Source organism: Pyrgilauda ruficollis, unplaced genomic scaffold (genome assembly GCF_017590135.1).
Source record: "Pyrgilauda ruficollis isolate IOZ18807 unplaced genomic scaffold, ASM1759013v1 scaffold54, whole genome shotgun sequence".
In the NCBI taxonomy this organism is placed as follows: Eukaryota; Metazoa; Chordata; class Aves; order Passeriformes; family Passeridae; genus Pyrgilauda; species Pyrgilauda ruficollis.
In genome coordinates, this window is record NW_024527044.1 from 4,519,198 (window position 1) to 4,535,328 (window position 16,131).

At 40.8% G+C, this 16,131-nt stretch overlaps 1 protein-coding gene across 1 annotated transcript; it reads right to left on the reverse strand.

The window, feature by feature from the left end:
• Positions 1-321: 321 nt before the first annotated feature.
• On the reverse strand, positions 322-15,772 carry OPN5 (opsin 5). The gene is made up of 6 exons (XM_041480840.1): positions 15,627-15,772; positions 9,405-9,524; positions 6,792-6,956; positions 4,139-4,473; positions 1,751-1,986; positions 322-385 (listed from the first exon to the last, which is right to left on the reverse strand). Exons 1-6 carry the CDS (start codon positions 15,763-15,765, stop codon positions 322-324), a joined length of 1,059 nt encoding a protein of 352 aa, XP_041336774.1. The 5' UTR covers positions 15,766-15,772.
• Between the last annotated feature and the right edge of the window lie 359 nt (positions 15,773-16,131).

Sequence of the window (16,131 nt, forward strand, 5' to 3'; positions counted from 1 at the left end):
CTTCCCCTGAGGGAAAACATTGCCCAAACTATCATTTCTGTTAGTGCTAAGAACAAAAAAGGGCATTTTAAAATATCTCAAGCAAAGGAAAAATTTTAATAAACACAAATTTTCTCTGTTTCTTCTTCCTCTCAGTACTTAGAATATTTACCCAACTCTAATTCACTATTTTGGTCAGGATGGAAAGAACTGTACGTTGTACATAGGAATAGGGAGTAAAATAAACCTGTCACCAGGTTTTAATTTGTTTACACAAAGAGGAACTTGAGCCAGTCGGGTTGCTTGTCACCAGATTCCATTTGCTGTTGGTGAGATGAGCCCTCAAGCTTCCAGCTGGGTTTCGTTCATGGCTGTGGAGTCCCCCTGTGCAGATATCGTGTATGTCCTGTGGGCAGAGAGGGTACAAGAGTCATTTTGTCACACCAAGATGGGAATTAAATTCCTACTTCTGGGAAGTGATTCCTCCAGACCGTTTTGGTCACTGCACAGGCCTGGAGAAGCCAGCTTGCATTCAGCTTGAGGGACTGGGTGAGACTCCTTCAGATGTTAAACACAAATCCAGCTACCAAATATCCACTGAAGGCTCTTTGAACATGTGTCCCATTTGACTAATACTGCAGAAGAGATTTTGGCAAACCATAAATTCAACACCTCAGACATTTACAACATATATAAACTCTGTATCTTCTGCAGATGAAATGAATCTCTGTGCGAGATTATGGAATGATCTGCTACATGAAGCTGTGGAAGCTCAAGATTGACTCACTGAGCAACACACCAAAATGCTGGAACTGGTAGGGGAATAATATGAATGATAAAATGGTGCTTCATGTTTCTATCAAGGCACATATGTTTTAGGCCTTTGGAGCAAATTACTGGAATTCTGTTGTTTCACAGTCACTTATGTGTGCTAGGGTGTTTGTGACAGTCTACACTGTCAGATTAACATCCATCATTATCTCCTTGTTCAACCACAAAAGTCAGGCACTTTTCTGGTGTAATGAAGAACTTTATATACTATATATACTATATAATACTTTATATATTATATAGAACATTACATATACTATATAATACTATATATACTATATAATACTTTATATACTACATAAAACAAAATACTTTTCCTCCAAGTGCATAATTAGTGTCTTCAGGAATTCCACAGGTGCGCAGCACAAACTTTGCCTGAGGGTTGTAAATAAAAAAAAGGAGACTTTCTTATGAGATAATTACACTTTGATTTGTCTGGTTTGAGGTTGGTTTTCTTGGTATGAATGGTGCCTGCTGGGTGGCTAAGGAACTGCTACCTCTCCCTGCTGATTCTGTGCCTGAAATGCATAGTATTAACAGGTTAATTATGGAAGGAATTAACAAAATTCTCTTCCATTTTCTTCACTGGCAATAGAGGTCATCAACACCTTCCGGAGGAAACTCATAGGATGATGAGAAAGAAAAGGATTAGAAAGACAGAATTGATTCAACACACATTAAAACCAATAGGGTTTTTTTTCCAAACTATATAAATGGAGTTGCAGCTGGATCTAAAAGTAAGGACTGTCTTATTTCTTCTCCTTGTACACCTACAGTCACTTTACAAATTCTCATGGCAAGAAGAATCCCAAATCAAAATGGTCATGGTCAAACCCAAGAAATAAGATTCAGTGAGCTGTGATTCTTGGTAGATCTTAGTTTGGTACTTTTTGGAACATGGAGTTCTTAAAGATATCCCACTCCCCAAAGAAGAAATTACCTTGATTTCTTCAAAGAGCTCTTGGCCCTCAGCCGTCCCGGCCGGCAGCAGGCAAACTTGCAGTCGATGACCTGGTAAATGATGGGGTTGTACATGGCTGCTGACTTTGCAAGCAGCGTTGGTATCACTGAGAAGTGGATGGGGACCGAGTCTGGCCGTCCGAAGGCTGACCAGACCGAGACCACGGCGTAAGGGATCCAGGCAATGAGGAACCCTGCGCAGATCAACATTGCCACCTTGTGAGAGCAGAAAAGAGACAGCAGGGTTTATCCAGAACAGTCAGACACTGGCAGAGCAGCACAGAGCCAGGCAGAGTGCAAGGGAATTGCATTCCACTGAATGGAAAAGAAAAATGATAACTTGCTTTTTCATATAAATTTACAATATGAAGAAAATCTGCCTTTTTATCTCGTGACACAGAGTAGTTAATGAGTCTGCTATCAGACCTTCAAAAATACAGTAAAGTCTGGCTAAATATGAGGAAACTAAATGAGATTTCAGAAAATAATAATAGCTTGACATTGAATTCAAATTATTTAAAGAGGAGATTCCTTTTGAAATGCAGAGTCTACTTTTTAGGATAATATAGTGACAATAGCAGAGTGTGAAGGTTCTTGAGAAAAGATCTTTTGAAAATTGGGAATTTACCTGACAGTGAGAACGGTAGTAAAATGTCTAGATTTATTCCTCCTAACCCAAATCATGGATTTTCACTCGATTAGAATACGTAAATACTTTAAAAAGCAAGTTTATGTTAAATAATTTAGTTCTGATAAACGAGTTCCTGGTAAATTAGTAAGTGACCACCTTATAATGTAAAAAAATGCAACCATAAGAAAGTTTACTATAAATACCAAAGAAAAACTGTTTGGGGCCAAAATCTGTGATTTGTATACTTTACCTGAACCAGCCTGTCTGCACTCGGTCACAGCCTGATATCACTTCAAATGATGCCATGCCATCATACATCCTGAAAAACATCTGCCTTTATACTGCTGCCATTGACAGATTAGTGCTGCATCCACACTGGTAGCAGCACATGTGCACTCATTTGGAATAAGGCAATTAGCAGGATTAGAATACAAAAAAAAAAAAAAAAAAAGAAATCACCAGAAAGCACAAGGGGTGTGGACATTGCATAACCTTTCCTGTAGCCTGTTCTTTTTGTTGTCTGTCACTGAAGGAACAGTGCAGGTGGGCCAAGGATCTCAAACACAGCCTGCTTGTTATGAATTGTGCTGTGGAGTCAAATGGGTTGTAAGGGAGATGAATTTTCCATATTTATATTTACCCCAACATTATGTTCTCCAGGGTAGATCCAAGACAGGAGGGAAAATTACTGGTGTTGCAACTCAGATGACATTGAATTTTTACATGATCCTTCCAATATGCAAAAAAACCCCAAAACTGCAGCCTCAAATCAAAAGTTTCCATTATTCTTCAAAGGAAATTTGTTGAATAACCACCAAAAAAAGGTAACAATTTGAAACATCCTTTCAAAAGGCAAGTGAAGTTGTACCAGCTGTACTGGCAGCACTGGCTGGGCAGGTACATAGCAGACATTTTCAGATATGTTTAGACATAATGTCCCTTATTGCTGCATGTTGTATAATTCTCAGTTCAACTCAGAAAAATTGTAATAAAATTTGATCAGCCAAGCAAAACTTGCTGCTTGTCTCGCTTTTGGCATGTCTTATAGCAGCTGGTGAATCTTTTACAGCTAAGGAAACTGATTTTGTTCAATACAAGCCTTTATTTTGAGAGATTTCCTGGCACAATAACCAGTATCAAGGATCATGGCTGTCACCACTGCCAAACAGAAAATAGATTCAATCAGAAAGGGAAAACAGGATATGGTCTGAGATGGAAAATTAATTTTAGCAATTCAGTGCATTTTTATCAGCAGTTCATGGTTGAGCCTAACTGATAAATTATTTGCATAAAAACAATTGCAGCATCACAGGACCAGTTTTGGTTTATATCTTCATTAACAGAGGAACATAAACTGTTTGAAAGTTTTATTTCCCTACTACAATAACCTGCTCTCTGTCTGTTTTCTGTTATAATTCCTATACATATCAGTCACCTTAAATTACCATTTACGGCTGATTCTGAAAGCAAAGGGAGTTTTATGGTGTGGAGCAGGGCCACAGGGAGATTATGTGACTTGTAGGGTCATAGGGGAAAGCTGTGGCAGAGCTGCAGAGTGGATCATGATCCCAGGGACCCAAGTGCCCTGATCACCGAATTATGTTTCCACCACTGCTTTTTTCCCATCTTGACAGTAACAGAGAAACTACAAAAACCACCTTCAGAGCATTGTGTTATTGTCTCCAAATCTGCTTCTATGATCCAACACAGCAAATGGAGGAAAACATTCCTACATACCTTGGTCAGCTTCATTTCAAGTATGTGGCTGTTCTGAATCCTGGTATCGTAGTGAGAAACTTCTTTGGTGGATGACTTGACTTTTAAAATTATTTTGACGTAGGAAAACACAATCACCGCAGTTGGGAACAGGAGGCAGAAGAAAAGGATGCTCAGAACAAAAACCTGTCCAGCCACTGAAGCCTGTGCCAGCCACCAGTCCAGAGTGCAGGAGGTCCCGAAGGGCTCGGGGGCGTAGCTCCCCACCCCAGCAAAAGGCACTGTAGCCCAGAACGTAGCATAGGCCCAGATTATTGCCAGGCAGATAAATGCATGATGTCTCTTAAGCCAGGTACCTGGAGGAAAAGTCAAGAGTTACAAGTTCATGTCCAGATGTGTTTGGAATACGTCGTGTCACGTGGAAGGGTCTGAGGCCAGGCTGGATGTGGCTGTCCCTGTGGAAGCCTTTGGAATTGGATTGTGTTTGAAGTGCCTTCCAACCCAAACCATTCTGTGATTCTGTGAAATATGAGGTTTCTTGACTGTTTGACAACAATTCTGTCATGTTCATCTTGGCTCTTTCCAGGTGTCCAAAGTGACCCTGAGCTCACATTGTGCCTCATGAAGACAAAGGCACACTCACATGGAAGGCTCCACCTGTCCTTATTTCAGATCTTTGCTTTAATTTGTGATTAATTAGAACTGAGAAGAGTCCAAACTAAAGAAATCCAAACAACTAGTCAGGGGAATCTTGTCCAGTAATTTCAATTCTTCAATGTCACTTAGGTTTTTTCCTATTCTTTCTCTCCTGTGTTACCTGACTAAAGCTCAAACTCAGTGACTGAAAGACAAGGCTTTACAGTGGAAATAAGATAACTAAGATTTAATATTACTTTTTCATTCTTTTCCAGTACAGAAAATCACCATGTGTATCCTGTCAGCAGTATCTGTAATAAGTGTTTTCATGTAACCTTGCCTTTTTTTTAAGTAAATTCAAATAGAACTTCTGGAGATCAGAACACTGTCTCTCTGCTCATCTTGCATATGGTTTTAATTAATCTAGAAAAAGTTTCAGTTTGCAGAGTTTTCATGATCATCTACAAGTTCAACATATAGGACTCAGATAGAACTAACAAATTTAAATCTTTCATTTTTACAGAAACTTGCAATATGGTTTCTTCCATCTTGGAATCCCCGATTCATTTGTAGTTTCTGACTCACAGGGGATTTTTCACTCACTTCACACTAACATTAAGATTTAAAATAAAACCAAAGCAAAGAAACACCTGTAATTTGGAAGCGTCCCTTTTCAGCTGATTTTACATGTCGAGATCACTGGAAGGAAAATGAACATTGCCTGACAAATGAAGCATTCATGTATTATGTCTGAGAGACAGAAAGGTGCTTTGTTGTGTTCAGGGGTGGAAAAACAAAGCAACAATAGCATAACTATTAAAAGAGAAACATTTTTTAACGACCTAGACAGAGCATGATAAACATGTCTGTTTATTGTTCTCCATAATTTTGTATGGGCCACCATGATCAGACCCCTTGAGAATAAATGTTTTGAGGAGTTTTCTCTCTCATGAACTAAGATATCATGTTAAACACCACAGCTGGTGGCATGAATGCAGCCATTAAATATTCACTTCAGCTCACCTAGTGTGTAAAAAATTGTCTGTGATTTGGGTTGCCACTGAATTATTTTGATAAGACTTCTATAGAAAGAACTGAAATCCTGCTTAATATTATTGCTGATCTAACACTCAGCTAAGGAGACCTCCCCTGCGCTCCCATTTAGGGTAAAAGTATGACACACCAGGTCTGTGATAGCACAACTTAGCACAGTACCACAGATTTTATCTGCTTGCACAGACTGGCTTATTTACACTTCCTAGCTGCAAACCTTCCTTACAGCTTAACATGATCGATATTTCATGTCATCATAAAGAAATCTGTTGTGTCCCTCAAGTCACATGGACAAGGTGTTTATTACTTGTAAAGTCACCTTGAGTATTCCCTGTATTTCGATGGGAATTTAGTCCCTTACATTGCAGGAAGATCATATTTTCTGAACTGTGACAATATCATTTATCTGGAAAGAATTGAGCATATAACACATCATATTCCAGAGGTAGAAGATACTGATGGATATGGTGGTAACACCTTACACTGATAAATTCATTTCATCTTCTCAGGTTCCATTTTCATATTTGAGAGACTATTTCACATTATGACTTATTGCCCTTCCAAATCTCTTAGGTGCTTTAAATAGCTTGCCACACACCGCAGAGGAATTTAGGCATTTAATAAGGGATATTTTTATGTTTGGTCGATAAGACCCCGCAATATGTGCATTACTTGCATCTGTTAATGCAGATAGGCCTTGATAGACATAAAGTGATTTATCTGTGGAGGGGTTACAAAAACTCATGGCTTAAGCAGACAGCAGAGGGACAACAATGAGAGCGTTATGTCCAGCAAAATGAATTTAACTGGGACTTTTTGGATCATGCAAATATGTTTCTCTCCTCTGTGCACTTCCCTCTATCTGTAAGAAAAGTATTCTGAAGAGCTTAATTATTACTTCAGTGTAGTGAACCATAGCACTTAATACAACTTTTTCACTGTCATAAACAATAGTTATCCATATATAGATACATATTTGTCTTACCATAGGACAAGTGGCAGATTTTCAGGTACCTGTCCAGGCTGACAGCTGTCATGGTGATGAGGCTCCCACAGCCAAAGAAGAAACCAGCCCACCCGTACCAGCGGCAGCCTATCCACCCAAAAATCCAGCGGTGGGAAAAGAAGGAGATGATGCTGAAGGGTTTGCCTACAACTTAAAGGAGGAGAGAATGTCAGAAGCCCATCCTCGAGAAAATCTCCTTTCATCAGAAAGGCAAACCCTCTCTCTTGCAAAAACCAATACCCATAAAAGTGCTCAACGTGGAGAAAGGGCTTCAGGCAGAGTATGTGATGATTTTAAGCTGGAGGGTAAATTTAGATGGGATATTAGGAGGAAAATCTTTACTGTGAGGGTGGTGAGTCACTGCCATGGGTTGCCCAGAGAAGCTGTGGGTGTTCCATCTTTGGATGTGTTCAAGGCCAGGTGGGATGAGATTTGGAGCAATCTGGTACACTGGAGTGTGTCCCTGCCCAAGGCAGGGGTTGGAACAAGATGCTCTGTAAGGTCCCTTCCAACCCACAGCATTCTGTGATTCCATGGCTTGTGAGCACTCCATGCACAGGACTGAGGCTCAGGCAGCTGTAGCTGGATCCCATGGCACCAGGGATGAGGTAGGATGAGCCAAGCCCCCAGAAGGGCTGGAAAGTGGGGCTGTACTATAACCACAGGAACCAGAGGTAAACCCACACTCTGGAACCAATCAGGGGCAGGCTTTCCTCATTATGAAACCTCAGTTGTTAAGACAAGTGTGTGAAATATGAGGGTTGTGTGAAAAAAAAAATAGTCTTTCTTCAGTGTGTCCAGCAGACAGAATCCATCACATTTCTCAACTTAGCACCTTCCATTAATTAAAAAAAAAAAAAAAAGAAAAAAAAAAATTAGAGAACCAAGCATGGCTCTGGGAATCACTATTTTTAACTCCAAAATTTAAAGCCCAGATGGATTGAGATCCCCATGGAAGAAAGCAAGGTGACAAGTGGTGCACTGGTAGCAGATCATGACAGAGACACTTCCAGCCCTTGCACTAAGAGGGGTCCCACACAAGCTGTAGTTTGAGTGGTTGGGACATAGTTTTTATAGTTAGGAGATACCTGTTAAAATCATTCAATCACAGAATCGCAGGATATTTTGGATTGGAAGAGATTTTAAAGCCCATCTCAACCCCTCTGCCAAGGGCAGGGACATCATCGACTATCCCAGGTTACTACAAGCCCCATCCAACCTGGCCTTGGACATTTCCAGGGATGGGGCATCCAGAGCTTCTCTGGGCAACATTCATAATATAAAGCTGGGGAAATTCTCCTGAAGCACTCCTTCTCATTGGAGTGGCTAATATGAGCCTTATAATACAGATTCTTAAAACACAAAGAAAATGGGAATATCACAGAGGAGGGAAAAGCCAGCCTGGGGTTTTTCCTTAACTTCTAAGGGTTGAGAGATGAAGATTCTGGTCCATTACAGAAATGCCAAAGAAATCATTGGGATTTCTCTATGTGGTAGCAGTGATATTTATACTAACATCTTTCTTCTACTGAATTAGTGTTTCCTTCAGAAATCCATGTTTACTGACCAAAACCACTGGAATTTGCAGGAATGAGCAGATCTTTGGTCTTCTGCTGTGAGAGTTCAAAAAGGCATCAGTCTGGGGAAGCTGTGAGCCACCATTTTATATTGTTCAGTGATATTTTTGGAGTTTAGATGAGGGCAAAAGCATCTGGCAGAGACAAGGGTAGGAAAAGGGTGCAGTGGAGCTGAGGGCAGAGGTTTCAGTGTATACAGCACACAGGGGACAGATGCCCCTGCAAGCATGGGAATATAATTCCCTTTATATGGCACTGGGGAGATCCCACAGTCAGCTGGGTCCTGATACCCACTGGATTGTCTGCCATCCAAAATATCCTTTTCTAAAGGGCATCCAGCCCTTTCCCTGTGAGCAGCTGAATCAGCCTCATATCAAGAGCCAAAACAACCATCTCTGCAACTCTGGATAAACCTCTCCAAAGCTCCCTCCTCCAATGCCAGGACATCCAGACTGTGGGGTTGAAATAAAAATCCTCCCAGTTGGCTGATACTCTACAGATTGACACAAATGCTTATTTTTTCTGATCCAGAGACAAAGGAGGTTGGCCACTAGAGAGAAAACTATTAGCTTTGATCAGCTGATGGCCACTGGCATTTTCCAATTATTTGGCTAAACTTGTATCTTTGAGGCATTTAGATCCATTCTATTTCACCCTATGGCAAGAAAACATAATTTTCTGCCCCTGTAATGCTGAGCTATTTTGTGGTTATTGTGCCAGGGTGCACATGGAAGCTGCCTTTGGAGACCTGCCCAGTGCTGGGGTGAACAGGAGCTCTGCCTGTTTGATAAAATCAACCCCAATTTTTCCTCTGTGCTGTTAATTTCTTCCCTTCAAGTTGTTCAGGAATGTTGTTTTCCATCCTCCCCTATTATTTACATGCAAATAATAGAGCAGAAATATCTGCAGCAAAAGGCATTTGATGCTCCCATGACTTCCAGAGGAATGTGTCTTGCTGCTGCCAGGCAGAATGGAGAGATAGTAAAAATGAGGGAAAATAAAAACATGAAATTACCTGAAATGCCCAGATCACACACTGCTAAATTAACAGTCATTATCTCAGCAGGCCTCAGCTTCTTTTTTCGCTTTGAGGACATAAAAATAACATACCCATTTCCCAGAGTTGAAAGGATCCCTGATAATGGAAAATAGAATAACATTCAAATTAGAATCATTCTCAAAAACAGCAATACTCCATCTTCCTTGGGAAATTCCCTGATATTTTCAGCCTGAACTTGTGGTCCCTAAGGCTGGGCATTTTGCCCTGAAATGTGATCCTCTCATTGTCTCTGTGCAGCTTCCAGAGACCTCGGCTGCAGACACATCCCTCCCTCAGCAAATGCTGCTTTCCCCTCTGCAGCAGGGCATGGCTTTCACCAGCTGAGCCTGCTCAGACATCGACTGAATGCTCACAACAGAAACCCCAGAATCCCCCTGCCCTGACCAGCACAGTTCTCACTCAAAGGTTTATACAGCCACAAGAATGAAATTCAGCTCTCTGTAATCACAGGAACCAGAATCTGACTAATTTCAACTTTATTAAATACCCTAATCAGATGTTAAGGGATAAATTTCCAGTTTATATATTAATATCAAATCTTAAATCTTACATAAAAAAGTTATTTCTATCATAAGAAAGAAAAATTATAAAATAAATCTGATTATTCTGATTTTAACTTCCAGGTGGAATTAAGTGTATGGGATCCTTCTCATATTGGCTGACATATTTTTTTCCATTTCATCACTCAAGGACCCTCAGGTATCAGCTCTGCAAGTGGTGCATCTGCCATGGAATTAATCACACCAGGCAGAAAATTGTAGGGTTTCCAGTTCCCTTAAAGAAAATGTGTCTTCACTAATTCATGTTTTAAAGAGTTTAAGGTCGGAGTGAGAGTTTTGCTGTGGAAACACAGGACAGCACAGAACATCCCTCTCATGGAGCCAGAAGGTGAAAATCCCAAAGGGACCATGGCCCACTGAGCTTCACACCAGACCAGGGGAGACACGTCAGAGCAAGGGAAATGCAGAAGAGTGAAGAGCAAAGAGTGCCTGTGCTGCCATTGCCCCGCAAAAGGGACATACAACAGCACTGAGGGAAACGCTGGAGAGAAGTTCAGCCCAGGAAAGAGTGAGGAAGGGCATTTTCCATAAGAAGAGTGCTTTCCATAAGTATTTTAGGTTTGACACCTTTGTTTCTCACTACTGAAATCAGTAAATAAACATTAAGCTTTGGGGGCTGGAACCACACGATGAGAGTTGGAGAGAGCTGATCTTTAAGGTCCATCCCACCCAAAGCATTCTGTGATTCCATGATGCTGAATTTATTCCCTCAAGGAGCCTGTTTGCCCACTGCAGTAAGTAAGGGAGTGGATCTTTCTGTCTTTCTCCCCACCCTGTCTTCATCTCCACTGCTTTTTCTTTGCCTGTTTCCTCCCTGTCCCACTCTGAGGGTTGTCCTGAGTGCTTGGCTACCTGCTGAGGACAACTCCTCACACCTCTCCAAAAAAAGTGATAAACTCAACGTTTGATGAGGCATCAAAGTCACCCTTTGTGCTGCCTTGTACATGGGGCTCTGCTGGGGCAAGCTCTGTTTCCAGAGGGCCCCAGCACCCTCCAGCCCCCCAGCAATGCTGCCCTCTCCAAATGTTGTACCTTTGAACACCATGTAATTTTCATCTGAGTCTTCTGCAGGCCAGACCCTGGAAATGTAGTTCGGTAATTGAGTATTTAATTATTTAGTGATTAATTTGGTAATTCAGTAATAAATAATCCAGTATTTAAATGGGTATTTTGTTATTTACTCTGGTCCATCAATGGCACAATGCCCTTGCAAGGGTGCTTTTGTCCCCACAAAATCCAGGAACCCAACCTGGGAACGTCCATGAGGCAGAGAGAGAAATGGTTCCCAGATGCTAAAACCAAATTTTTTATCAAGAAATATGACTGACTGAGGAACCAAAAGTATACCAAACTCAGGAGAAAAATACTTTGATTTTAAATTTTTCTGTATTAACTGCAACACACTGGAAACTTTTTATGTTGACAGTATTGTTTTCTGTATTATTTTACAAAATAAACAGAAGACGAGAAGCTGGCTTATTACTGATCTTAGGTTTTCTCATTAAATTTTATTTACCTTGGGTGAATTAAATTCTAAGAACAACCTATTCTTATGGCTCTGCAAATTATAAGCAGCTCTGAATTATAAGCAGATAGAGGTATTCATATAAGTCATTTTCTGCCTCACAGCTGAGTGAATGAATCTCAGTGCTGTGAGCATTTTTCATGTATTTTAATCCTTTTCTCTCTTAATGCCATTTTCCTCTCCAGTGATATTTAGGATAACTAGAGTGCCAGCATCCAGTCTGAAATACCTTTTGAAAGCGTTTGACATTTTCCTGAGTCTTTTTCAACTGACTGGCAGTCTAGAGAGACATCTCTATCAGCCAAGTAGCTCTGAAGTTGCCAAGTTGCTCTGAAACCACTGCTCATTATTAATATCAATGTTTCAGAAAGTCCCAGCCCATCCTAATCCCTCTTAACCCCGTGGCTGGAAGGGGTCCAGTGATCATTTGTGTTGCCTTTTGTCTATGCCTGCATCTGAAAATTGCTTATCTGAATCTTTTTTTTAACTCCTTCGTGATCAAAACTCTATGATATCCTCAGGTGAGGCATCCAATGCTCCATTTCTCCTGCTAGGAAATGACTTTCCCAGCAGTCAGCTGAAGCCCTTGCTGGAGCAGGCTCCCAACTCTGGTAGGTTGGAAAAAGACTCTTCAGATGTTAAAAAAAAGCCTCTTTTCCAGGAAAACTGCCCATGGCACTGTGGCACTATTACATACATCCAAAGAGCCAAGGATGTAATAACTAAAAAAGTGGCACCTGCAGAGACAGAGCCAGGCTGAGACACACGACCTGCAGAGAGAGGGGAAAGTGCTTACAAGTAACCAGCTGGAGAAATAAACTTCCACTTCTCCAGCCTGACAGTGGCACTAAACCATTAGAGAAAATACATAAAAAAAAAAAAAAGGGGGGTGGGGGAAGATAGTTCAGGATTTTGTTTTCAATTAAGCTGTTTCATAACAGGCTGAGGAAGTGTGCACACAGTTTGGAAATCAATAGTGACTTGCCAAGGGGTTTCAGAGGAGCTGGCAGCCAGCAGGTCCCTGCTCAATAGTTTGTCACCCTGCCTGGCTGTACAGTGAATCAATCAAGGCAGTGATGAAAAAGCTGGTGGGGGAAGTGGCAAAGAAAAAAGAATTGGATTCTCATAACTATGTGCATAGTCTGATTTTTTTTTCTAGGCAATTAGAAAGCTACACATGGAAATGAACTACTCAAGACAAAGGATCATGCACTCACATAGAATTTATCAGACTAGTCAAGACTCCTGATTTTTCTTCAAAGACAAAAACCCAATTATTTTTCTATTTCAAACTGAAATACTTCAGCTGTACACCCAGTCTGACCCTAAAACCTCTGCAGAGTTTCCTGATAAGATCCAGCCTTGTTCACTCATCGTTCAGCTTTTTCTCCTTTTTGAAAGAAATTTTAAACTCACTTGCATCTTACACAGCTCAAGTGCAAAAAGATGCACGAAAGCAGTCCTGGCTTCCCACCTCCTGCTTCCCTGTCCCTGCTGTCAGGAGGTACCCACAGGCCATCCTCAGGAGGGGCCTCAATTTCTTGCAAAGGAAGCTCAGTGGAAAAATGTGACAGGTTTGCTCTGAAACACAAGTCACCACAGGCATGGTGGTTTATTAGGTTGGAATCATTTAGGTTGGAAAAGACCTCCAAGATGATCAAGTCCAAATTTTGACTGAACACCACCATTTCCACCAAACCATACTACAAAGTGCCACCTCCACTCATTTTCTGAACAATTCCAGGGTTAAAGACTTCATCATTCCCTGGGCAGCCCATTCCTCTGCTCAACAATTCTTTCAGGGAAGAATTTTTTTCCTAATATCTTTACTCTACAGATCCAAGGAATATGAAAATACAGCACTTATATGGAAATGGGAAGATCATAATTAGCTCTAATGAAAGCCACTAGTGAAGTTTGTTATGCACTCAAGGGCAAAGCAATTAACCAAGTAATTTTACTTGGTTGCATTTCAAAACACACACTTAAAAAATTAAGTTAATTTAAGCTAAATGTGGGATATGATGTGTACAGAAACATAGAGGTAGAGCAGAGCTACCCTGACCCAGGCCACTGGGTGCAATGAGTTCACAAGCCCAATATCAAAATGATTATGAGACCTTTTAAAATTATCATTTCACTTTCCTCACATTGCTCACAAAATTGCTCTGTGCCTTTGTGGTTGGCTTTTTGCTTTTCACTGGAAGTTTTTGATTCTTCTTCCTTGCCTTAATTTGATTATGCCTGTGCTTTTCAAGATGTTTCACACCTGACAGGGGTAATTTTTGGAACAGGATAAATCTACACTAAATACAGTGAATATAACAAGGCAACACAGTGTATGTTGGGAGGATTCATCCATCAGACATATTTCTTGGGATTAAAGCTAAGTTTACTTAACCAAGTGAAAAAAAGACCCAAAGAGGTTGTTTTGTACAGTTCAGTGAAAACTTCTCTCTGCAGAGCAACAGAAAAAAATTAGATGTGTGAAAAGTGAGGATACCTACAAAACAGTGCATGAACACCAAGAACAGCACTGAGATACAGCTTCACCTGTCACCTCTGCTGCTCTGAATTCTTTTTTCAATAAAGACATAAGCAGAAGAAAAATGAGAAATAAACAGAAACATAAATAGAAGGGAAATAATAATAAAATCTCTGCTACCTCCACTCTGGAAAACATTACATTAATTTGATCAGTCAGACGAAAAGCAGTAAGACAGAGTAGAGGGGGATGTAAAGCAGTGAATGAGAAACACAAAGGTAGGACTGACTGACAGATCTTGGTATTTTCTGCACAACTCCTTGAACAAGACAATAAATCAAAACTGAAATAAATGTCAAGTAATCATTGTACACCCTGTGCTCAGCCCTGTGAAGGCAGCTGACACCTGGAGCCCAGGTTTTTTGTAGAACAGTTCTGTCCTCAGATGAGTTTTAGTGAGAAAATTGCTGTTGAGCTGTGAAAAACTGCATGAAGTAAGACCATACAGCATAAATGAACTTAAAATATATAAAGAAGAATGGAATGGAATAGAATAGAATAGAATAGAATAGAATAGAATAGAATAGAATAGAATAGAATATGGAATATCCTGAGATGAAAAGGACCCACATGGATAATCCAAGTCCATCTCCTGACCCTGCAGAGGACAATTCCAAGAATCCACCCTGTGCCTGAGAGCTTTGCCCAAACATTTCTTGAGTTCTGTCAGGCTTGGTGCTGTGACCACTGCCCTGGGGAGCTGTTCTAGCACCCAACCACCCTCTGGGAGAAGAACCTTTCCCTGATGTCCAACCTAAACCTCCCTGACTCAGCTTCATGCCATTCCCTCAGGTGTCGAGTCAAATATGGACACAAAAAGACATAACTCTGCCCTCCTCCACAAAGTAAAGAAAGCAAACTATCAAGAATAAGGTCCAGTTTATCCCCAGAAGAAATAGAGACCAGCATTTTCCTGCTAAATGATAACTCCTTGGCATGTGAATACTTTGAAATCAGTCCCTGCTATCATGACTGTGCACTAACCAATAAATAATTGTATTTATTCTGCTTGCAAGGTCACTTTGAACCTTGTAAAGGACTCTAACACAAAAGGATGGGGAGGGTGCTAGGCAGAAAATATTGCTCAATATGATGTGTAACAGAGGACAGATGATGCCAGGAGCTGAGCAATGGTCACATGAACACATAGGAGGGTGTTCACTGCTGGGTATGCTCATGAGAGAGGCTGTGAGAACAAGCCATAAAACCCACAATGCATAGTGAGGACAGCCCTATTCTGCCCAGGGATGAATTAAACTGCTGAGTAGCAATCTATCAGTTATTAAAAACAATAAGTATTTCTTCACTTTTTGCTGAAACATCTACTGCTAGTCACTTTTGGCTACCTGCAGCAGCGTTATCTGTTGATATTAACTATTGACACCATATTTCTAACACATTATCTCTCCTCCCTCCCAGATATTATTTTCTAGTATGAAAAAATGTGTAATTAACATCTAATGAACAGCAGTTTCTGCCTCTTTTCTGAGAGCTGCTAGGATGCAGCAGCACAGTCACATTTCAAAGACCAAATATAAAATCATTACCAATTATTGTCAAATAAAAGCCAGCTATGATGTCAGCTTCTCTAGAAAGCTTTGATGCAAAGGGATCTTCCTTTTGGAGATTGTGTGGGATGTATTCTTCCTGGGAAGAATTGTTGTGATCTGATCCCATCCCACTCATGTCCAGTGAAGTGCCTGAAAAACAAAAGAACAGAGTTTGCAACAGATCACAGCTGCTGTTAGAAAATGTGAAGATATTTTTGTTCCTGCACAGGATCCATCTTCCCATTTTCCATTCTGCCCTGACACTTTCCAGGGCATTTCAGGATACCATTCAAACTTGCATAAAGCATCATACCATGATTTAGGTCATGACTTAATTTACCCAAGAACATCATTATTTACATGGGACCACAACAGGAAAAAGGCGTTGAGCCATTGGAGGGTGTCCAGAGGAGGCCACGGGGATGGTGAAGGGTCTGGAGGAGAAGCCTTTGAGGAGCAGCTGAGGTGATGTGTTCTGTTCAGCCTGGAGAAGAGGAGACTG

Bases quoted from the DNA above. Each gene is read 5' to 3' on its own strand.
- OPN5 (XM_041480840.1), bottom strand. From the start codon at position 15,765: ATGAGTGGGATGGGATCAGATCACAACAATTCTTCCCAGGAAGAATAC. The intron at 4,474-6,791 runs GTAAGACAAATA...CTTTTCCTCCAG, and splicing joins AATCTGCCACTTGTCCTATG to GTACCTGGCTTAAGAGACAT. The intron at 1,987-4,138 runs GTATGTAGGAAT...TGCTCTCACAAG, and splicing joins TTGAAATGAAGCTGACCAAG to GTGGCAATGTTGATCTGCGC.